The 25,057-nt window shown below is 41.0% G+C and overlaps 2 protein-coding genes across 2 annotated transcripts; both read right to left on the bottom strand.

The window, feature by feature from the left end:
• Positions 1-1,515: 1,515 nt before the first annotated feature.
• On the bottom strand, positions 1,516-15,959 carry LOC139724260 (phenolphthiocerol/phthiocerol polyketide synthase subunit C-like). Its single transcript, XM_071635402.1, has 5 exons — positions 15,773-15,959; positions 12,312-12,599; positions 9,126-10,594; positions 7,798-7,891; positions 1,516-7,139 (listed from the first exon to the last, which is right to left on the bottom strand). Exons 1-5 carry the CDS (start codon positions 15,957-15,959, stop codon positions 1,516-1,518), a joined length of 7,662 nt encoding a protein of 2,553 aa, XP_071491503.1.
• A 4,815-nt stretch (positions 15,960-20,774) lies between these two features.
• Positions 20,775-24,810, bottom strand: LOC139724280 (uncharacterized). The gene is made up of 5 exons (XM_071635422.1): positions 24,549-24,810; positions 23,954-24,082; positions 23,012-23,143; positions 21,856-22,049; positions 20,775-21,238 (listed from the first exon to the last, which is right to left on the bottom strand). The coding sequence occupies exons 2-5, from the start codon at positions 24,078-24,080 to the stop codon at positions 20,978-20,980; spliced, it is 714 nt and encodes a 237-aa protein (XP_071491523.1). The 5' UTR covers positions 24,081-24,082; positions 24,549-24,810; the 3' UTR covers positions 20,775-20,977.
• Between the last annotated feature and the right edge of the window lie 247 nt (positions 24,811-25,057).

The raw sequence follows: 25,057 nt of genomic DNA, 5'->3' as shown, positions 1-25,057 counted from the left end.
ATTAAACTATGACGTATGGACACACATTATATAAGAGCTATTTACATTAAACTCGATAGGAATCGAAGCAAGCCAAATATGTGCGTAGCAAATTGGCATAACAAGGGTTTCCGTATACAAGGATTTTTCACACAGAATGAATTACGATAACTTTCCGGCTGTAGTCGTGGTAGGGAAATACTATATGATTTAACAAATCTACATGCAGGAATCAACTTGAATAGCAATGCATTTCTTTGACTCACTAAAAGTGTGTTATATGCAAGAAACAATGAATGAACCTTACAAAATACAAGTAGGTCTACTCTACAATACTCCACGTGGTCTTTTACAAACCAAAAGAAGGTAAAGCGAAATATAAGAAAATGCAAGTCTTTAGAACTGATTTCGTGACAATGAAAGGAATTTTGAGCATAACATTCTTTGATATTCTAACTACTAACATGAAAATGAATCCCACAAAAATCTTCACTGCAAGTCATTTTCTTTATGGAGCGTTTGAGCAACCCACATGTACAAACAAAATCAATGCCTGCGATTAGCAACGTATTTTAAGACATCACTTTTCACCCACGATATATGTCACATAGATAAACATTTCTACAATCTTTCAGCTGATACAGTTGCGTCACTTTGTGAGGTCATTCTCCACAGTTTGTTATTTATTTTTCCTTTTCGTTTGTCTGGGAACATTTAGATCAGGAAGAGATACATGTTGGTAAAGATCATTCATGGAACATAACGTTTAATTAAAATATGGAAAAAATAACAGAATGTTCAAACGGAGAGAAATTATTGTAAATGTACATGTATGCCATAATCAATGAACAAATAGATGAATTATAATTGTACACGTGTTGCCACGATAGCCAATCGAACAGGCAATCGTCTAGGATGAATAAATTTGAACTTGAACTTGATACGATGAAAGAGATTTAAGATAACCACACACACACACACACACATACTGTACACACAAAGGAAGAGCAATGTGATTCAATTCTGTAGTTACGATGCATACACAACACAATTGGGAATGTCGTTTTTCCATGGCAATCAGGTTCCTTGCATCGTGAATATCGCTTCAAACGAAATCAACAACACTGTCAACATACCACCTCAATATAGTAAGTCGATTGGTTCGGACGAATCAAACTAATCGAAAATCTTAAGCTGTTTTAGAAAAAGACTTGTCTTTGAAAGATACCCTGATTCTCAATATTTGCTATCTAAAACAATTATAGCTCTTGCAGAAGCAATATACGTTGGGAAAATACTGTACAATATCATTATAGGTAAGTAGGATTATTAAAAAAAAATAATTGACCGAGCAAAGAATAAATATTGCAGAAATCCTATCGAGTAAAACTAAACACACAGAGAGAAAGAGAGAGAGATCAAGGTAAAGCTAACCACGTAATATGTTTGGGAGCATCAGAGAGAGAGAGAGAGAAAGAGCACGAGAGAGCAAAATTGGGACAGTAAAGAGACGAGGGAGTGATAGACATATTAATTTTACCTCTGCCAAAAGTAACAGCCGCTGCCTTTCATAGCATTCTCCGGGTTGTCATCAGACAATCGAATGCCTGTGAGTTCTCGCATGACACACTTCAGCACATGTTTGGAAGCAGAAAGGATGTACATGTGCTGGCCAGGAAACGTCACCTTCACGAAGTTAGCTCTTGGACTGACCTCCTTCTTCCAGTCATCCAGTACCGATGGTCTGATGAAAGAGTCATCCTTGCCTCCGAATACGGTCAGATTACCAAGGAGCTTGTCCTTGTGTGCATAACGGTACTTCTTGCAAATGAATACGGCAGCTTTGATACTGGGGATGAGAGAGGTTCTAAGATTGACGTTGTTCATAGTGGACGGCTCGAACAAGCTGAACTGGAAGGAATGGCCATTGGAGGTAGGAACCTTAGGTGAATCCGCGTGGTTGTTAATGATCTGTTGCATTTTCCGATAGAGAAGTTCGTTTTCCTTCAGATCATCTGGGCGAGGGTATGCCATAGTTGGCGGGTACCATGCGCTGAGAAAAAGGTGCGCGGGAGAAATGTTGTAGTTTTCTCTTAGGTGATGTGCTAGTTCAAATGCGATGAGTGCACCGACACTGTGTCCAAAGAATGCAAAGTGACCTCGAATAAGGGTCGGCATCAACGCTTCAGCAATCTTGGTGACGATGTCCTGAAGGCTCTGGAGAGGTTTCTCCTGTTCACGACGTTCCCATCCTGGAAGCTGAATAGTGATCATCTGGATGTTCTGGCTAGCAAGCTTCTTCTTCCATGGAAGAAACATAGTTGGACCTCCAGCCACCGAAGGGAAGCATATCAGTTGTGCTGACGGTGAGTCCAGCTTCTCATTTACATCCAGCCACAGTGCATCAACAATGCCTTCAGTCGTTACAATGGCGGTTGCTTCCTCCCCCTCCAGTCCTTCAGATACGATGCGTGAATGGATGACTTCGGTCAGATTTCTGAGAGTTAACGTGTCATTCAGAAGTGACATGGCTGTCAGAGTCACACTAAACTGGTCATGAATATCGTTGCTCAGGTCGGTAGATAAGTGAGAGTCCAGACCGAGTGACATCAGTGTAGCATCTTGAGACACATCTCCACTGTAGCCAAGGCGTTCGGAGAAAAAAGCGGAAAGAGACTGCATGATCAAGGATTTGCCTTCCGCCGGGGCAGCCCGCTTGATTTGCTTTCTGATATCCCGCTCGCTCTCCAGAGACATGATTTCAGGTGGAAACAATGATTTCAGTACTGAAAAGGTTCCACTTGGATCGGAAAAGTGATGTGATATCATGACATGAAAGCCCTTGGCATATTCGAGTCGATCAAGAATGCCTGATACTCCAACCACCGTGTAGTCAGTGGACAGAATGCATCCCAAAGCGCCCAAGATTTCCGACGGTGACAAACTTTCAAGTCCCAGTTTCTTCCAGTGGTCAACAAGACCTTCTCTCGCGGCGAATCCTTGCGAGTTGATCACACCAGGTAGCAGTGATGTCGCTGGTAGACCACAATTTCGTCTCATCGTGCAGAGGGACGACAAGAAGGTGTTTGCTGCACAATAATTTCCTTGTCCCCTATTTCCGATCATCTCTGCCAGTGAAGATACCATCACAAAATGCTTGATTGGAAAATTCAGCTTCGTAGTGAGTTGGTGCAGTAGCAATGCTCCATACGCTTTGGGCATCATAACCATATTCCAGATTTCCTGGGTAAGACTTTGAAGGTATGTATCACTGTACAACGTTGCCGAGTGAAAAACTCCTTCAAGTGCATGGTCCCCATCCTGCTGAATGGCTAGTAGTGCTCTCTCAACATCTCCATAAGAACTCATATCCGCTGCAATGTGTGTGATGTTAATCCCTCTGTCACGAAGCAAGTCTAAGCGCTGAGAGGTTTCTGCCCCCGGTACATTCCTTGAAATGATGAAGATATGGCGTGCCCCAGAGCTTGCAAGCCACTCAACAACGGAGAGACCAAATCCCTTTGATGCGCCTGTCACAAGATAGGATGCCTGTGGATTGGCTGAGAACGTGGACCTTTCAAAGTTCAGTGAAACTGGTATTTTGTCTTCGTCTATGTAGATAGTGACGTTTTCTAGGGATGCTGAAGCCTTTGCACATTCTGAAATTGGTAAAGCTGATGATGCAGGTGGCATGTGAATATGATAATTCTCATGAGCATCGAACAAGTGCAAGAGACTAGAGATAGAGTCTACCATTCCAGTGAGTTGTCCAAGGCTGGAGTCTATTGTAACCGAAAACAGGTTCGGAGGCATATCTTTTATCCTCACCTCATGGAAAGGTTTTCCTCGGACCTGGACGACTGATCCGAGAGGACGAACCTTTTGGAATAGCTTGGTTAATCTCTTCTCGTCTGGCAGTTCACCTACAAGTACCAAAACGTCAGCAGATTTGTTATTGATCTGTGCGTCGATGTTGTCCGTAGTTACGGACACAACACGCTCCTGCCCAAGAAGTCCAGACGCTTTTGTGATTCCGCTTTCACATACCATATGGACATAAACCGTAGCGTCCTTCTTCTCTAGGGCGAATTCGGTTGCTATCATTCCAGCATGATCCTCTTCTGAACTGAGACACACGATGACCTTGCTTTTTTCATTCGACCTCAGTGCGCCATTCAGAGCAACGAACAGAGGAAAATAATCCTTGACGATGCTTACAGCTGTGGCAGGTGTGAGGTTGTCAGGTATAGGTACCAGTTCTGATGCTTCAGCTGCAACAATGGCTGATAGCTTCTCGCCCGTTCGTACCCCGAGCACCGTGGTACCCACTTCACATATGCCCTGCTCACTGTTATTTCTGACTAGCCCAGCAAAGAGATAACAGCAATTGTAGGGGTCTCCTTGCAATTGTTGCACGGAAAATGCAGACACCTTTACGTTGACTACATTTTCTTGACGACTCACAAATGTCCCCTCATTTTGCTCAGCAACTACTCGTTTCTGGTTCAGCGTTTTAGTCAGGTCAATCTCCCATTCGCTTGACTTTGCTGCAGCGAAAGTAGATTGGGGTTGAATAACTACTCGATGGGCATATGTGTCAAAGGTTGATCCGGTGCTGCCCCCTCGTTCAAATGACTGCTTATGTCGCAACGCAACATGATTTTCTGTTGAAATTTCATTCTTCATGTATTTGAATAGCCAAAGCGCTGCTTCTCCAGGTTCTTGAATAGAGGGCAAGTCAACGGTAATGACTCTCATTTCTGGATCTTCGTGCATCAGTGTTAGTGAGAGAGATGAGGTAGGGGCCATCATGGGATTGACAACATCCTTGTCAGTCACTGCCTGAGCGCCACGAGTAACTATCCAGACTCTCGGCCTTTTCGCCATGTTACTCGAAACCAGAGCACGGTACATGTCTATGATGTTTATTCCTACCACTCGTTGCGCCTCCAAAAACTTTTCCGTGCTGATAACGTCAGCATTGTCGAATTGTTGTATGTCCAAGGCAGATAGCAGGATGACATCACTTGAGTCCGTCATCACTTGGAGGATCTTGCTGAAATCATCCTGGATGTCACAGGAATTGCATGGATCAAAGATTGAAATCCTTTCCCTGTCAAGATGTTTCATTAGCTCGGGACAGATGCCTAACTTGTCTGTCACCATGACAATTGACCCAGAAGCAGCCGTCTCAGTTGCTGAAGTACTACCCCTGTCTGAATCAGGGGAAAGTGGCATCCACTTCCTGCTCCATAGCTGTACTCGTTCATCTGACTCGTAGTTCACCTTTTCAAACATCATGTTGTCTACGCGAGTGAATACTCTCTGCGTAGATGCATCAGCCAAAACTGCATCCCCACATGTAGCTCCGTCCAACTCTTTGATACGGATGTAGAACATCATTCGCAGCGGCGCACTTCCGAGGACATGAATGGTTTGTAAGGCGTGAGGAACCTGGAACCAAACTTTTGGAGTGGCATTTTCTTGCCGCGCTTTTTCTTGCTCCTGGAACATTTGACAGACTCCAAATCCTTGGAAAATACTATCAAAGAGGGCAGGGTGAAAGTTGTAGCGATTGGAATCACTCTTGATCGGTTCCGGTACTGAAGCATACATCAAGGCCTCGTTGTAGTCATGGCTGAAGTAGGCAGTTTCAATGCATCTGAAAGTTTCTCCAAGATGATAGCCACGCGCCCACACAACGTCATAAAATTCTGCTTGATCAATCATGTGTGGGAATTTTGCCTGTATGTCCTCAGACGTCAGTCTGACGTACCTAGCGACATCTGCCAAGGGCTGCAAGGAATTGGGAGCCCCAACTGGAATATCTACTGTTGCCATGCTGTTTAATTTCCAGGAGCGATCAGCGGGGTTGAAACTGCGTAGGGTTAAATTTGCCTCCTGCTGCCCGGTCTCAAGAGTAATTTCCAGGGAACCGTCTACTTTGGGAGCAAAGATGAATCTCTCAAATTTTACGTCTTTGAGTGTGACAAAGTCAAGATTGGGATAGATCTCACGGCTTGCCTCTAGCATAGTTTCGATGTGAGCTGCGGCAGGGACAATGACGTTTCCTTGAAGCTTGTGATCCCGCAGCCATGGCACAGACATTTGTGAAAATTTCGAGCTCCAAATCTTCGGCGATGTTTTTCCACTCAGATGAGAGACGTGTAGACGTTTCCCAAGCAAAGGATGACGTTGAAGAGGGAAACTGAAGAGTTTTCTTGATTTTTGTGTAGTTCCTGAACAGAGCACGTGTTGCCATGGGTATGACGGAAGTGACACAACTTCGCAGGGTCCGTCTGGAAAGAGTCGCTTATGTTCAATCGGGTAGCCCTCGACATGGAGTCTCGAGATTGAGCGAAGGAGACTGAGTTCGTCATCTGCAAGCAAGTTTGTGTTTGAAGGTCTTTGCAACGATCCTGTTACAACCACCTGATTGTTGCTGTTTGACGGTGTCCTTAGTGTATCCCGAATGGCGGAAGATAATACTGGATGAGGTCCAATCTCCAGGAAGCAGTTGTAGCCATCTTGCAAAAGCTTCTTTACAGCGTCCATAAATCTGACGAGCTGTCGTATGTTCTGCCACCAATAGGAAGCACTGTTGACTTCACTCCTTTCCAAGTAGGTGGTCGTGACTGTTGACAGAATAGGAACTGATGGAATAACGTTGGAGGTTCCTTTTCCTGACGTTGTGTTGAGGTATTTTGCACTGGCGAGGAAAGACTTGCGAACGTCCTCCTGCTGGTAGCTGTGGAATGCATTGCTTACCTTCAAACCGATACATCTCACTCCTTCTTCCTTGAGATCCTCGGTAAAGGATGCGAGGGCCTCTTTGTCACCAGACAAGACGATTTGTCTCGGACTGTTGATCGCCGCCACGTTGATTTTACTCTCGAGTTTGCTGCTCTTCAGGCGTGCTTCGATCTCTTCAACAGGATGCAAGATGGCGACCATTGTCCCACGGCCACTTGTCTTTCTCAGCTGGTATCCTCTGGCGTAGATAAGGCGAACTGCATCTTCGAGAGAAAGATGACCGGAGGCATACGCTGCGGCAACTTCCCCGACGCTGTGCCCCACAATGGCGTCTGGAGTGATTCCTCGAGAGCGGTAGTACTCAGTTAGACCAATCTGGACTGCACAAAGGCAGGGTTGTGCAATGTCTAGAGTGTGAAATTGAGCGCAAAATAGGACAATGGTGACATTGAGACTAATGGAATAGTAATAAGCAATTAGCTGGTTTGCATGACGTCTTTCTACAGCTTCCTTGTGATTGATATCATACCATAATTATTACCCTAGTAACTAAAATCCATCTGGAAAAAAGTGGAATCACTTCGATCCCTAAACGCACATTTCCGGTCCTTCCTCGACTTTTAATAAGCTTTTTAGTGAGCATTTCCTCGATTTTATCGCATTCAGTTTGAATGACCCCCCCCCCCCCCAAAAAAAAAAAAAAAAAAAAATGAACACACACAGACACTTACAAAAGTTTCACATACCCTGCTAAGCATACGCCTCGATTTCATTTCAGGACTGCTTAACATTTTTTGTTCGTTCTTAGGATGTTCTTAGATGACTTGAATATCAGAAACTCGATGTTTTCCTATATTTCTGTTTTTGTTCTCATTTTACGCTTTCATAGATATGACCTTCATACATTTTTGTTAGTGGCGTCGACTCTGCCATTCCACCCCCCCCCCCCCCTTGGAAGAAAGAAATGTCTGCTACTGGCATGTGAAAATAAAACTGTTCGGTTTAACAGAGTAAAGTATCTGTTTCGAATAACTTCTTGAAATGAATTAACTGTAAGGCGCTTACCTGTCTGGTTGATCTTTGCTTGGTCTTCTTCCGTCGTTAACATCTGCATTAGAGACCACTTCGCTCCCAATTTCGACAGCATCTTGTCGATATTCTGTTGACAAGGAATACATGTAATGAACAAAAAAGAATGAGTCCATGGTCACATTGAGGGAATGTGCTCAAAGGTAGTGCAGTATCTTTAATGCGACTTAAATCTGCTTTAATTCCTATAATTTCACGCTAATATGTAAACAAACATATTTTTTAAAAAAAGTGTTATTACCTATGCAGGAATTATATGGATGTGACATTTGATTTCGATACAGTTCAATTCAAATTCATTGCCACTTTTATGTACAAACATGACACAAACTAAATACACTGCAATTTTACACATAACAGGTAACGAATAGCACATGATAATGCGATCGCAAACAAAGCAATTTTCAAGGAGATTTTACCAGCTGTGTAGTAAAGCAAATACGCATACTACTAGTACTATATACAATCAAACGGTACATGATGTTCGAACGGTATAATAATGCGTATGAAAGAAACAAATCTCGAGGTGTCCATGAAATTACATCTTACTACATTTAAAATGTTAAAAATGGCATAATAATGCGGATGTAAGAAACAAAACTTGAGGTGTCCTTGCAATTACGTTACGTTTAATGGGAGAAGAGTACTGAAAACTAAGCTTGTGCACAGGAACATTGAAAAGAGAATACAGAAACACACCAACGCACGCAGAAAGGTCTACATATGAGGAGTTTATTTGCAAAAGGGGCTAGATCCATTTTTAGTACTTTAGAGAAAAACTGGTTTGTTTGTGAGAATTTGTACACAAGTGTATGGAAAATCAAAGTTTAATCTTGCTATAATTTCTATTCAAATGTTTGTCTGGATTTGAAATTTTCACCGTAACAAACTCAAATGGAATTCTGTGCAGTGATGCTAATAACTCAATTTTCATCCAAAATGGATCTAACCCCTTTTGCAAATGAGCTCTTCATATAGATGATTCAGTATAGACACTTACGTTATTCAGGTGAACTTTGATTCAGTCAGTGAGACTTAGATATAGACACAAAATCACACAACCCCACTTGCCCTCCAATGCGCATATACTCACTTACAGTTTCACTTACAGGTACAAGGTATTCAATCTATACTTGCGCATACTTGCCGGTGTGGAAAGAAAGGCAAAGAAGTTGAACCCTGACTAGACCAAAAAGAAAAGACAGTAGATATTTATTGGTGTGCCTTAGAAATACCGAGAGGTAGGGGTACCTACTTCGACATATTGACGGAAGATGAATAAAAAAAAAACAAAGAAATCATACCTTGATGATATCACCGAAGTCAGGATCATTAATTGCCAGACGACGAGCCATTCCCCACCATTGTGCGCCCATCCCTGAATAAACGAAAACCAAGCGACGAACAGAAATGTTCGTATCCCTAGCCTGGCCTTCTATGACAGTAGAGGTGGCTTTGGTGTCTTGTTGGAGTTTAAGTTTGATCTGGTTCCTTGCATCGCTGGGAGATCTCACGATTATACACATGCGATGGTCGAGGTGAGTTGACCTCACACCTGCTGTGTACAACGCATTGGTGTAAAGTACCCTGTCATCTCCTATCACTTCTGTGAAGAAGGTATCCCAGTCCTGGAGACATTGTGTGAGGGCGCCCTTCGTTGCTGCTGAGAGGAACAATATGGAAGGCTTCTCCGTAACTCTGTGGTTTATGAGTGAGTTTTGTTGCTTCCTTGAGCTAAAACCTTCTAAAACGATGTGAGCATTAGCTCCGCCGAATCCAAACGAGCTGCAACCAACAATTTTCTTGGCCCCCTCTGGCCATCTTGTAAGTTCAGTTGGAACACGGAGGTTTAAGTTCACAAAGTCTACGTTCTCATTTCCTGACTTGAAGTGTACCTGCTTGGGAATCTGCTCGTGTTGTAAGCTGAGGGCTAACTTGATGACTCCAGCTATACCTGCTGCTGCTTCGGCGTGTCCGAAGTTTGTCTTGATCGATCCGATATAAAGTGGATGCTGATCGGACCGACGCTTAGTGCCCAAGGCTTCACCTATTGCGTTGGCTTCGGTCCTATCACCAACTTTTGTGCCAGTGCCGTGAGCCTCAAGGTAAGTCAAATCTGTTGGGTTGACTTTGGCATCGTCGTAAGCCTTTTCGAGGAGAGCAACCTGTGCATCATGACTAGGGCGAGCAATTCCAGACGTGCGACCGTCGTTCGAGAGCGCCCCTCCCCGAATAACTGCGTAGATCCTGTCTCCGTCTTCAATGGCCCGTTTCAATGGCTTGAGAACCACTGCCCCTACACCTTCTCCCCGGGCATACCCGTCGGCAGAGTTGTCGAAGGTCTTGCTTTTGCCGTCGGGAGAAACAACATCGCCTTGACAGAAGCCCACACTTGTGATTTGAAGTAATGTGATGTTCACACCACCCGCCACGGCCATATCACATTGCCCTTTCCGCAAGCCATCACAGGCAAGAAGGATGGAATACAGTGACGAGGAGCATGCAGTGTTAACTGTCAGGCTAGGTCCATGAAAGTCATACTCGTAGGAGATTCTGTTTGATGCCATGCATGAATTGGTGCCCGAATTCGTGTAAAGATTGATGTTGTCCTCAGGAATTGTGATAAGGATGCTGTACTCGCTTGCAGTCACGCCCATATACACCCCGGTGTTCGATCCCCGAACCGACGGGGCTGGTATCCCTGCATCTTGGAAGGTCTCCCAAACTACTTCGAGAAGGAGCCGAACCTGTGGGTCCATATGGTCTGCTTCCTCTGTGGATTAAAGTGTTAAAGATATAAGATAATTTATATTGATTATCAAATCGTAGTTCGGGTACAATTTTCGGGTAAAAATTTTTGGACCAGAAAAATTGTTAAATAAAAGTTTGTTTTGTTTGTTTATAATTCGTATGCCATAAGAAAGTTGAAGTAAATTCAGCCTTGTTTTCATCTTTTAGCCATAATTATGTAGGTCCATGATAATGTGTAATAAACTGATAATTTCAAACCAGGAAGCCAGAAAGGATGGAAAATACAACTCTTAAGGGTATGCTATGACGAGGAATCCAAATAACAACAGTAACCATTTTGACCAGGTGTGAACACAACCAGTAATTGATACCATATGCTATGTATACGACATGGAAAACTAATTGAGTGGGATGATTTTTATTGAATGGTGTTGTAAATGGCATTTATTGAAATTAAGCTTCTCTGCCACCTTGGTAGTCTCAGGCAATTATCATTTGCTGTCTAATTAGCATATTTCATGATATCTATGTCTAATATGTTTCCTAATTTTTATCATGAAAGCATGAACATTATGAGTGATTCAATTTTTCAAAGATTTCTATGACAGGGAATCCATTTACAGCAACAGTTTCCTTTTTAAAATAACGTCAATGTCTGAGACATGCACATTAGCATAATGAGCTACTTTGCCTATTTTGATTTAATTGATTTATTGAATCCTGTATTATTACTGTAGACTGCATGAACATACATGTACATGTATAATACTGTACATTGTTGAAGCCATACATATCCATTATACATAATGCATATACATATGCATACACATACACATATACATATACATACATATACCTATATATATATATAAATGTACACATACATATACATAGGATCCATATACATAATGTACACGGTCTTGTAGATAATATCATACTTTGTAGACGAGGAAAAATCGCTTTGTAGAATTTCTTTTGTTGATTCCTGTTTTAGGCGTGCATTAAAGTAAAATCCTTGGCCAATTGTCTCTATCAATCAAATAAGAATGTGCAGCTCCCTTGCATAACATGTAAGATAACGAATTATGTAATAATTATATGCTGCTAATTTTGATACAGGAATTACGGCGACACTAATGATAACATGAATTGATATCAATAATAAACTTTAGATAAGATATTATTAGCAGAGACGAGGATTGGGCTTTTAACTTTTTTTGCAAAATAACAAGAAACCACTTATGAAATAGTACACGTGTGTATACGAATAGTGAGTGGTCACGAGTGCAATGGTACGAGATTTAAATGACAAGGATCTCTTCAGGCGTTATATGATACAGAGCATACCATTCTAAGACGAATTCAAAATTTATTTCATGAAATTCGGTTTAGGAATGGCTGAGACATCCAAAAACAAAGTAAAACAATGCAGTCCTATCCACCTTTTATTAGGATCGCTCTGTTTTGGATATCTCAGCCATATCAAAACCGGTTTTCATCCAATAAACCAATATTGTAAACGTCGAATTCCTTTCGAAATCGTATGCCCTTTCACATTTCATAAGATGTGTCTCATCTCAGAAAAATGGTAAAAACATGAAGGTAGGTCTCAACAAAACCCATACGATCCCTTTAAGGGATGGAATTCATATTTCTGTTTTTTTTTTTTATAGATTCTTCTTGCACGAAAGTCTACCATGTCTACGTCATAAAAGACAGCGTCATAGTACAACTATTACCTGGTGATATTTTGAAGAACTGCCTGTCGAAATACTCTGGGTTTTTTCTGAGGTATCCGCCACACTTGTTGTACATCTTCCCCGGCCGTTTCTCCCCGGGTATGATGAAGAAAGATTGGTCATAGCGATCAGCGGGAGGAGGCGTTGTGCAGTCCAGACCCTTGGCAAGCATGTCCCAAAATTTGTAGACGCCGTCGATGCCATCAGCGAATCGACATCCTATACCAACGATGGCAATCTTGTCATCGGCCGACATCGTTGGGTCGTTCAACGAGTCCATCGTGGATGCTTATTTCTTCACTTTCCTGATGGAGACCAAACAGAGCCGATAGTTTTTGACATTCGTTATTTTGTACAATGAGGTTGCAAGAGGAGTAAATATTCTGACAATTTTGTTTTCACATACCATTAAAGAAAATTATCTGCAAGGAACATTCATCATCTCCAGGAATAATAAAAGAGGAATATTATGTGACAAAAAATTATACAATCGCATAAAATAATGTATTCTTCAATATCACAGGCATTGGAGGATATAAATTGATGTGACTAGAAATGAAAGTCAATTATTTTATTTCATCTTTGAAATGATCTTAACCCTACATTATCAAAACAGTGTTTGAAATGTTTGAATCCCATGCATATAGTTTCAGGTTACACGACAAAGAACAAAAATGATTGTACCCAAAACCACTATTGAAATTAAAAATTTATGTATCGGCACCTGCTCTCTTTGAGAGAGAGAGAAAAAAATCATATTTAAAAAAAAAAAAACATGTTCATAATCAACCTATTAGCATTGCAGACACATGCATGGACATCCTCAACCAAACATACAATCTACTTCCCCGCATTTGCATCCTCACACCTCTTTCTCTCTCTCTCTCTCTCTCTCTCTCTCATTATATGCATATAAGACGGCTCGACATTAACTTTTTTTAATTAATCCATTTATAATAATCAATTTTTAATCTTTGGTTTCTGATCGGGCCAACAAAATATAAACTTGATGGACATAAATATTATCAGCACTGTGCCAATCCCAATGTCGAACCTTCAACCCCCCGCCCCCAACCCATTCTTCAATGAGAAATCTTAACCCCAAAGTTGGGAGAAACTAAAAAGAGGATTATTATGGAGCATAGGCATTTTTTTACTTTCTCTAGCCCTATAATCCTTCTTTATATTGTAACTGGCACTCAAACCATCCCCTTCCCTTTCCACTGCTTGCTACCAGAAATTATACTTCAAAATGAGTTCTAACGGTCAACATGGTATTCTGCTATTTATTTCCTTGCCTACTTTCATTCAACGTGAAAACGGCACTTCCCGTTTTCACTGGACTCATAACACTATGCTTTCGAACGAGCTATATAGGCCTATATACGCTATTACCACGTTTCAACCGTGGTACTTAACAATACGTATTTCAAAGTCCACCTATACGTGACATTGGCACTCAACCAACCACCCTCTTCACCCAATTTCACACCAGAATTCCAAGCTACTCATGGCTTTCAAAAACTACATTTTTATTCTATAAACGGAATTACCATTGGTTACAGTGGTACGTCGGGTTGAATTGCTATCAAAGTTTCAGGAGGGATGGCAAAAAAGACAAACATACACACACACACACACACACACACATACACGCACACACATGGAAATGCGAGAAAGGGCCATCGAAAGCAGCCAAAAGTATGGAACTCGTCTTACCTGGCTGTTTGGCAGGAGCTTACGTCGCAGGGTTGATGACAGTCATAGCAACGTCACAGAAATGCGGAATGATAGCAGTCGCCATGGGTTATGAACACGATGAACGCACGCACGTACGGCCTACTTACGTGCCTATGAGTCGAGAGTTTTGTAACCCACAAGCTTTTGATTGGCTGCCGAAAAGAATTCTGCATTGCAATTGGGAGATGGTTCTATCTGTGACGTGTTTAGCTCCTCCCCATTTTGGGCAGAGGGGTAGCAAGTGGGTGAACAAATTCAACTCACAAAATCTAACACCATTGTCATTTGTGATTGATCGGAATCATCGTTTAATTCACGTCATAGTCAAGTGTATGCGTGTGTAGCCTTTGTTGTTTGTTTCAAAACGTTCTTTTCGCTTACATATTTTCGGTCTCCATGTTTGTTTGTTTGGGTTTTTTTTTTTTTTCCAGGGCGTAGTAGGCCTACTTATCATGTTGAAAAGAGAAGAAATAAAAATAAGTTACTGAAGTGTGAATTCGATGCAATGCTGAGTCATAGTACCAAATACTTAGATGGAATCATTTTACGTAAATATTCAGGTACGTAAAGGGGGGGGGGGCAGCTCCCCCCCCCTCCATTTTTAAAACATCTCTTTTGCTTCACACACGGACATTAGATTTCGAAAATGATTGTTCAGAAAATGAAGATTCATGCAAGAACTAAAAGAATTAAGTTTTTAGCGAGTGGAGAATGATGATGATTGTGTAGTGGTAGCAACACCTACTCACTAATTAATTAAGGTCGGATACACTATTGGAAATGAAGACAACGAGCCACTCCGAGCGTACATTGTAGATTGGATGGGTTTATTAGATCGAGTTGTGGGAGCCAGTCACTGATGTGGCGACGGTAAAATTGTGATACACTCTCCATTTTTACACAAAGAGCAGTCGGTATTTATACATGTAGAACAGCAGAGAGGTGACTCACCTCTCTGGTATCAGACAGTGAAACAAGTGCTCAGTGTTGACAAGCGGTTAACTTGGAATTGTTTTGAAGAGAACCAGCGGGGAGGATAAATGACCCACGGAGAGAGGAGGAGAGAGAGTGGGAAAGACGGAGAGGTCGAAGCGGTGAGAGAGAGATTGTGAAGGAGAGAAACTGGAGAAAAGTTGAGCTTGGATTGCGCATTTTGGGACGCCTGCTACGATCACCACCGACCGTGGTCGTCAATTCCAATCGGCGCTTTTCGCGGCCCTCACGAATCTCCTTGGAGCGAAACACATCAGCACGACAGCGTACCATCCGTGCGCCAATGGTTTGGTAGAGCGTTTCCATCGCCAATTAAAAGCATCGCTCATCGCACACCACAATGACAACTGGACCGAAGCCTTGCCGCTGGTCCTTCTCTCATTACGCACCACCATCAAACCCGACATCGGACATTCGCCAGCCGAGCTTGTGTACGGCACGACTCTGCGACTTCCTGGCGAATTCATCGTCCCGACGAATTCGACTACTACAGACGACCCCACCAACTATGTGCATCGTCTCCGTCATTTCATGACCTCCTTACGCCCCACTCCACCCCGACCGCACCCGACTTCGCCGTCGTACATCCCCACGGACTTGTCGACATGCACACACGTTTTTGTGCGACATGATGCTGTCCGCCGACCGCTACGACCTCCCTATGACGGACCATTCCGCGTCATTAGCAAATCTGACAAACATTACACGCTCGACATTAACGGACGCACCGACACCGTTAGCATTGACCGACTCAAAGCCGCACGACTTGACTCTGAACCGCCCCGCTCCTGTTCCAACAACACGACACCGCCGCCCACCGTGGCTTCGCCGACCACCACGCCTATTACGCCTAACCTTGCCTCGACCTCCGAACCTCGCACTCGACGCGGGAGGCGAGTACATTGGCCGAAGCATCTCGTTGATTTTGTTTGTTAGTAACCCTCTTGTTGTTGGACAGTGAATTCAAACTTTTGACTCTGAACGAACATTCAGTGACATTTTGTTTTGATCTTGTGTCTATTTTGTCACTTTGTATTTTTTTACTTGCATGGTGCTACGGCCGAATTTCATGTATTCATATTTTATGTTGTCTTTCGGTATGCGATATCACCGTTCATTATCACTGTTTAACGACACACATCAATCTGACAGTGATTATTTTCATATCGTTATCTCGTAAGGAACGCATAGATGTGCGAAGCGACGGAATTAGGCGTATTATTTGGTGACCATTTCAGTAATTCATGTGCCTTAGTCACCATCTCACATGCATTTAATTGTACATGGAGTATACAGTTTGATGAGTAATTGCTTTAAAACGTTCTTAGCTCAATTTAAATATATTTCATTTCGCATCTTATTCACGAACCACGTTCATGCTATAGGCATTATATGTATACGACTACATGATGTGTTCCATGCCTTACAACCAACAGTTCACGATGTGGCTTAAGCACGTATATTTAATAGCTTGTACATTTTTTTTTCTAACCACTTTGTATATTTCACGATTTTGTAGGCACTCTAGTCCCGCTGCAGGCTTTTACATTTTCTATCGTTCACATCTCTCCTTCACCTTTCGAGAAGCTCACTAGGGGGGAGCTACTGTAGCAGCTCAACTTTTCTCTGCTTCTTTCTCCTCCAAAGAGCATTATCTGAATATCTAACTGGACTCAGTAAAACAAAAAGAAACAGAGAATACAAAAAGGGGGTTAAATTTTTAGCAAAGTTTTCATTAGCCTTTCAAAAGCTTTGAAGGTGCCTGTGATGACATGTTAATAGTTTTAACTGAAAGCCCATGCTGTCTTCAGGGAACTATGTTATAAATTCACAAATCTATGAATTAAGAATAAAAAATATCGCTTTTATTCAAAACACGGGAAGAGGCTGCTATCGTTCTGCCTGGCTAAATTTCGGAGCTTAGTCAATTGCCGTTATGCCATCAGGAGAAATAAGCAAAATGCTAGTACACAAGCACAATTGATATGATTGTTTTAATAAGTTTGTGATTTAGAGGACTTATTGATAAGGAGAGCCTTAAAGTTCCTATTTGAAGGGAATAAATGTTCGTAAAATTCGTTTGTAGATGAAATATATGTTGGTAATTGACCAATAATGCAAAAAGTTTGGCTCAAATCCCCGCAAGCATCTAGATATCCGCTATTTGCAAGTCCCAAACATCCCCCTCGAAAACCAGCCACAGTACGGGACTCCAAAAGTTGTGACGTCACGCCAGGGTAGTTAGAGCCACGGGCCCCGGATGCTCTGTAGAAAAGCATTTGGCATCGGGAAAGAATTTCTGTCAATTTTTTTTCAAAGTCTGAAATCTCTGCTATTTATACTTTTGACACCAACTCTTTACTGTTTGTCTACACTTAATAGTATTATCATGAACTGCTTCTTCTCAAACAATTATTTTGTATTACTATGATCTGCAACAAGCCCAAATTTCACACAATTATCACAATTTTCTCCTCATAGTTTTGGTGCGAAAGTAGATCCGGTCGGCCGTCGGTCGGTATGACGTATCACCTCGCAGCTCGTATCGTATGCATTGTACGTACGTACGTGAGGTTCACATTTGTATCATCGTAACTTTTTCATAGCGGTTCGTTTCGAAATTTCGCGTCGATCAATTTTGAGCTTTCACTCCTTCCGAAAATGGCCGAGAACAGTGAGTTAGATCAGAGTGATCTTTTTATGGACTTTGAGGAGTACGTTAGTGAAGAGGAAGGAAGCGACAAAAGCAGAGAAGGGGACGAGAATACAGACGAGGACGATGGAAGTTGGGAAGATGTAAGCTGGGGAGAGGACGATGGAGAAGTGGGAGAGCAAGGTGCTGTCGACGTCAATCCAGCCGGGGAAGCAGCGGCAGGGCCACGGGTGCCGCTTGACCGAAAGATCGGTCTGTATCTGTCCGTCGGGGAATGTTCCGCGGAGACTGCGTCTGGCTTCACGGATCCCCTCCGTATACAGACCGAAGTCAATGATGCCAGCTACTGTGTGGCAGTAGCGCACAGATAAAACGTTACGATAAACCAAATTACAGGCAGCTTTTTTACATTCAAACAAGCTTGACATGATATTACACATTATGCAGCAATATTTGGGGTTAATTTCTCACATTTTGCAATCGAAATACTCACAGTAACGCGGTTATAATGCAGAAATTTTATCCATATCGCAACATCGCCGTTCGCTAGCTGAAAGTCGCCATTTTGAATCTGTAAACCAATCACATGCGAGGTACTTTATTAAGTAAAAAAAACACGTAGAAACTACCTCGCATGTGATTGGCTAATAGATTCATACTGTATGTTTCTGCAGTTTGAACGTGACGACGCGACGGGCTGGTTAATGTGTGTTTTGCGTTGAAAATTCTACGGAAATGTTGGATTATTCATAAATCTGGTGAGTGAAATGAATTCTTGAATAGTGAATGTCACTATACAAGCTTAAATTTGCCGACCTAGGGCCGTGAATTAGACGCAATCGAGAAGGGTGAGGTACCTCACCCAATTTTTCATAGAGACAGTGGTTAAGAACATCCACACAGTAATGCCTATTGCAACCTTCCGTCTGTCTACGGAGGACGGCGTTAATGGCAAAATACAAAAGAGTCCTCCGGACAGACGGATCTTTCTGTCTAGGGTGCCGCAACCCTATTGTCATGAGCCGCTGCCTTTCGATGGATATGGAATGGCAAACGACGGGGATGCTCCTCGTCTCGATTTTGATCCAGAACGGCTTTTGAATAACAATTGGTAAGTTCGAAACATGTCTTGAGCTGCAGGCGTCTCGGAGTTAGTGCAGTTTTCACTGCGGGCGATGTGAGGAAACTACTAACTCCTAAAGCCTCTAGTCTAGAGACTAGACTATTTTCTAACTAACAATTCAGCTCATTTTTTGTCCAGATTTAGCTTTTCATCAAACAGTCTTAATGTACGGGCCTACGGCGCGGCCCTAAGGCTAAACGGTCAGCCCCTGACCACAGACACTAGACAGATAGGAGTCCCTGTAAAAAGGCTGTATGCTATTATTACTGATTCAGTTTGGATCAGTAAATAAGACAGGGTTAGCTTGTTACTTGTTAGATCTAAAGTCTTAATAAATTAAAGACTTTAAAACCTGTGTCCCCATCTGTAAAAATTATTGAGGAATATGTCAAACTTACCAATGTTATGGTATAAAAAACTATAAATAAACTGATTTCCCATCATTACAGACACTTTTCTTGTGCCAATACAGTTTCCGAGACGCTCGCAAAAGAAACACATTTTTCAATCTGTTGCATGTGCACATGCCGCATGCCCAGACGGCTTTGCTAACCTACGTACATTTTTTTGTACAAGGCAAAAAATAATTATGAAAGAATTGATGCAGCAAGCAGGATCATGTGTTGAGCAAAGTACCAACGGGATGAATTGTGTGCGCTTCATCGATGATACTGCTACGTAGTACAATGTACAGGCATGTTTACGCTACTAGTACTGTGTATGTGCAAAGAGACGATAGATTGCTGTGTACTGTAGCATGCAGTGTGCACCGCGCGCTTCCCGCACCGATGCTACATTCCCCCGTGACTACGGTACTACAGTCACAGCTGTACTACGTATTTGAGTGCTTGTACTCGCAGTCGAGCCGCTCGCTACGTCGCTTGTCGTACACTGGCATAGCAAGCTATGTAGCAGAGGCTTTGGATGAAAGCAGTGAATGTGTACTACAGTAAAGTAACCTGCTGCGGAGCGCGAATTTAAGAACCCGCGAATACGTTTTCGAGCCGCTCAGCGCGAAAAATTAATCGCGCGAAAATATTGACGTTTACAGTAGGTCATTTTGCCGTTTTGCTTCTAGCCTATAGCTAGCTAGAGCGAGTCGCCGTGCATGGCCGTGGCCGCCTGAGCAGCGGAGCCTCGGCCGAGGGCTCCCCTCTCGTACCGTCCGCACCGTACCGCGCGCTGGCACGTACAGAGTCGCATCACTCGCGGATTAATCTTTTACGCGGGACGTTATTTTTCCAACCAAAATAAAACTAAAAAAGTCCTCTCAAAATTCTAAATTTTCTGAATATTATGTGATGTATCAAAAAATCGTTCACTAGAACATTTTTTTCTAATAATTCTTAAACAAATTAGAACATAAAATCCATCATAAGAGAGCGATATGACGCAATTTTAAAGCTTTGACAGCACTGCATTTGCGTGGACATAAGAGGGAATACCCTGACGTGACATCATAATCTAGGGGTCTTGACTCAACGGGGAATAAGGCTTCGATATTTTGACGAAATTTGAACGCATATTCCTCAAAAACCAACCTTTTTAGGGGTTTGAAAGATGTGAGATAGGAAAGTATGGTTAATAAGCCTTTCAAAAACACAAACAGTCCAGTTTTGGCGATCGGCTTCTTATGTGAACTTTAAAGACATTATGTCTCTTTTGCATTGAATTTGTGTATACAATTGGTGTAAAACAATAAGGTATATAATGAAGAAGACACTGTTACAAAAACCTTTGTGTAGTTTTTAGACCTGTAGGGTCTTCATTTGTGAAGTACAAACTACCGTTATAATTTGAATTTATTTTTTTCGAACCTCGAAAAAATATATTAGTCTCTGACACAGTCCTTTTTAATTACTTTTTACAAAATATTGAATAATGTCTTCTATAATGTACATTATGTTCATAATGTGTTTTGTAATTTAAATTACACACAGATAACTGTTATTTCAAGAAACAAAACTTCCAAGTGTCTGAGCAAGACTATCTCTCATGCACTGTTTACGTGCATTATTTGAATTTTACATGATTTAACTATTTCACATTTTGAATATACAACCTGCCCACCATGCTCTAGGGTTTACAGATGTTTGGATGGTTTTCTGCTGATCTGCAAAAAGGACGATATGTCTTTAATTGTGTGATTGCTTGTTGTCACACTGATTTATATTTGAAAGAGAAGAAAAAAATCCGTATTACCTTCTGCTGTTCAGCATCATCAAGGTTAAGTGAGACCTCCGGGTCTGGCTGCTCACGGTCGCTTCGCTCTCGCTCGAAGTCTGCATGGTTAAGTGAGACCTCCGGATCTTGCTGCTCACGGTCTCTTCGCTCTCGCTCGAAGTCTGCATGGTTAAGTGAGACCTCTGGATCTTGCTGCTCACGGTCGCTTCGCTCTCGCTCGAAGTCTGTAACATCCTACATATATATAATTATATATATATAATATATATATATATATCAGAATCAAACAGAAATGTAATTCTCATAAAGAACTAAACGCAATTTTAATTATCTATAATTAGTACGAGTCACACACAATGCATCAAAACATATCTGGTTTCAATTCCGACACTATTTCCGTTTACATGTGAACGAAGTGTTGAAGATTTCTTGTTTAGTTCTTATGCTATCTGCATTAGTTTGTTCGCAAGAAGAAATCAATATTAGAAATATTAGTTCATTTCCATTGACTTAAGTTTTTGTTTGATTTTGATTACAACATAGAAACATTAGAAATAATCATATGTTGTGGTACAGTCTCTGAAGAATTAGAATAAATATTGACTGGCAATGTTTATCACATTCAAGTTCATGTATGCATGTGTATATTGAATAACGAGCTCCAAGCTTACTGTAAGTCACCATGACAATATTTTTTATGAGAAGTTCATGAAAATAACAATAGTATGTCAAGGTCTGTCTACTATGTCAAGTATGTGAAACCTCACGCGGAATTATTGGTGAACTGTTAGTATTTAGTTTCTTTTTGATATTTTTAAATTAAAGCTTAGACTTAACGTGCTAACTCTTACCTCCCAAGCTTTGCCATCGTGACAACTGCAAGGATCCTTTGCGACAAAATGTTCATAGCAGATCAGCTTCCAACATGTCATACATTCCTGGTAAACTTCACGAGTACATCCTCTATTACAACAGAACATAGGTAGGCCCTGTTGCAGTTCATACAACGACTCAGGAAATGCTTGACTTATATCCAAGAAAGTACCTAAAATGGAAAACAAGTTAACACTCGTTGCCGAATTCCAATCACTTTAACTTTTCATTTATATTTCCATTCAATTGATCAAATGCCTCTTTTTAGTAAAACAACTAATTACTTTGAATGATTCCAAACACATTATCAAATGTCAGTTGCCTTATTGCTCACTTGTGTTTTAAGGGGGCGTGGCTCATTTCCATTTTGGAGATGGCTTACTTCAAGTCTTCGACAACAGATTCATTTTCATGTTTTCACACTAATGAAATTATAACCTCTTCGCCCGATATGTTAGAGAGGACTTGTATGTTGTTTTATCTTACACTTTCAAATCAATATTCCCTTATGACCATGAATTAGGTAATTACGTAGAATGTGACAGCCAACATTGTTTTAACTAACTGTTACCAACTCATGGCTTAAGTAATACATAAAATTATATTTCACACAAATAATACCCCACCGTCGTTACCAAGAAAAATGGGGTAGCACTGGAAAATGACATATGCCACTTATTCATATTAATTCACTTCCAAAATTTTAATAAGATTTTGTTGTTGATATTATAACCATGTGATATTTATTTAACTGTAAGAACGTATACATGAATTCTGTATCGTGTCTGCTTTGCTATCCTGCTCCTTAATTCAGTTTCCGGACTGCATACAATAATAATTTTATTTCACTAGGGTTTGCAGACTTGACATCGAATGGATGGTCATAAATGGAATTTAACAAAATTGTAGATGAATTACCCGAATTTGTGTCGATTTTGTTTTCTTTTAAGACACATACTGTCATACAGTCCCATTTGTAAATGCAATAATATATAATTTCTATTCAAATGCCCATAAAACGGCTGTGCGTTCTGCCAATAATAATTTCTTATCATATATATCCACTATTGATCTTTCATTCAGGCTATTCGCAAAGTATATGTTGGTTGACAATTCTTAATCTTAATTGAGTACCTTTTGGGGTCAATTCTGGTAGAGATGACTCATCTCCACCATCCTCGTCATTAGTATCTGTTCCCACCGCTTCCTCAATAGAGTCTCCAGAAAATTGCATGGGCTCAGTGGCCTGGTAAATGTGGTCCATTCCTTTAAAAAAATGTTACAGAAAACTCTAGCATTTAGTTCATGTTTCCTTTTCAACAAATTATGATAAAAGCAATTGGATAGGTTTCACAGTGCTAGCAATTTGTTATCATACGCACTGCTGCTAATTAAGGGGCTTTCGCAATCGGTCATGTGATCGCTTGCGATTGCTTGCGATCCTGTACAAAGTATACTATCAAGAAATAATGGCAATAGCGATCGCACAACCAATTGTGAAAGCCCCTTTCCCCAGACAAAAGGGGTAGCCATCGAAAAATTACATGTGCCACTTATTTCCTTTCATTGTCTTTCAAAATGTGAACAATATTTTGTTGGTGATATCATAACCATGTGATATTTATTCCAACTGTAAGAACGTATACATGAATTCTTTATCGTGTCTGCTTGGCTATCTTGCTCCTTAATTCAGTTTCCAGACTCCATACAATAATCACATTTATATCACTAGGGTTTGCAGATTTGACATCGAATGGATCATCATAAATGGAATCTAACAAAATTGTAGATGAATTACCCGAACTTGTGTCAATTATATTTTCTTGTCAAGACATATACTGTCATACAGGCCTATTTGTAAATGAAATAGATATATAATTTCTATTCAAGCAGCATGACAAGTTGAATTCAAGCCATTTACATTTATCTAATTCCCGGAACTCTGGCATATGCTTGTGAAACGGTTGTGCTTCTGTCAATAATAATTTCTGAACATCGTATATCCACTCTTAATCTCTCATTCAGGCTATTCGCAAGTTATATGTTGGTTAACATTTCTTAATCTTAATTGAGTACCTTTTGGGGTCAATTCTGGTAGAGGTGACTTATCTCCACCATCCTTGTCATTGGCTGTTCCCACTGATTTCTCAATTGAGTCTTCAGAAAGTTGCATGGGCTCAGTGGCCTGGTTAATGTCATCCATTCCTTTAAAAAAAATGTTACAGAAAACTCTAGCATTTAGTTCATGTTTCCTCTTAAGTATATTATAATACAAGCAATTGGATAGGTTTGACCAAGTGCTAGTCATTTGTTATCTATTATAATTATGTCACAGGAAGACTTTAGAATACGCAGTAGAATACTATAATGAACCTGTCCCTAAAAGTATTTTAAATAATGCAGATAAATTCTCACGCTCATTTAAATTTATGTGTGTGCTAATTTATATCTATATAAACACACTTTGTTCAGTCAATTCTGCCAAGGACAGCTCGTCAGCATTACGGTAGTTGGTTATGTTCATTTTTATCATATTTCATTGACCAGAATGACTCAAATCCAGACCTGCACTTTGTTGTGATCAACATCCATGGAAGATTTAAGCTAGGCAATTACAAATTGGTATAGTGCAATGTGTTTTAATTTTTATTTCAAATTTTCCTTTCCATACCTGGCTTAATCAATTCTGCTAGGGGCAAGTCGTCGTCGTCGTCACCACTGTCGTCTTTGTCACTACCATGTTGTCTGGGCTGGGTTATGTGGTTCTTTCCTGAAAGAGTATGCAACAAATCACTCGAAAACAATGGCAATTTTTAGAATGTTTTCTTCCAGCAAATCATAATACAAGCAGTTCGATAGGTTTGACCAAGCTCTAGTCCTTTATCATAATTATGCTCTGGAAGAACTTCAGAATATGCAGTCAAAATAGTATAATGAACTTGTCCCTGATGTTAATGGAATTGAATATCTGTCAATGATTTTTTTTTTTTTTTTAAAGAGGGAAATTACAAGCACGTTACTCTCTACCACTTTACCGTAGCTGGGTTTTTTTTCTGTATATACCTGGCTTGATCAATACTGCTAGGGGCAAGTCATCGTTGTCGTCACTGCTGTCGTCTTTGTCACCACGATGAAGCACTGATTCATTCTTGGCATCGGTAGTAGAAAGTTCCTTAAGTG

The sequence above is a fragment of the Diadema antillarum genome, unplaced genomic scaffold (genome assembly GCF_040938485.1).
Source record: "Diadema antillarum isolate AM-2024a unplaced genomic scaffold, OU_Dant_1.0 scf00000210, whole genome shotgun sequence".
Taxonomy (NCBI): domain Eukaryota; kingdom Metazoa; phylum Echinodermata; class Echinoidea; order Diadematoida; family Diadematidae; genus Diadema; species Diadema antillarum.
This window is presented reverse-complemented; position numbering and strand designations above follow the sequence as displayed.

What these genes read in the sequence shown, in the direction of transcription:
- LOC139724260 (XM_071635402.1), bottom strand. Translation starts at nt 15,959, where the DNA reads ATGCTTCGGCCAATGTACTCGCCTCCCGCGTCGAGTGCGAGGTTCGGA. An exon ending in GTTCTTCAAAATATCACCAG is followed by an intron (nt 10,595 to 12,311) that starts GTAATAGTTGTA and finishes TTTAATCCACAG; the next exon opens with AGGAAGCAGACCATATGGAC. An exon ending in ACTTCGGTGATATCATCAAG is followed by an intron (nt 7,892 to 9,125) that starts GTATGATTTCTT and finishes CCTTGTCAACAG; the next exon opens with AATATCGACAAGATGCTGTC.
- LOC139724280 (XM_071635422.1), bottom strand. Translation starts at nt 24,080, where the DNA reads ATGGATGACATTAACCAGGCCACTGAGCCCATGCAACTTTCTGAAGAC. An exon ending in ACCAGAATTGACCCCAAAAG is followed by an intron (nt 22,050 to 23,011) that starts GTACTCAATTAA and finishes TTTCCATTTTAG; the next exon opens with GTACTTTCTTGGATATAAGT. An exon ending in ACGATGGCAAAGCTTGGGAG is followed by an intron (nt 21,239 to 21,855) that starts GTAAGAGTTAGC and finishes ATATATATGTAG; the next exon opens with GATGTTACAGACTTCGAGCG.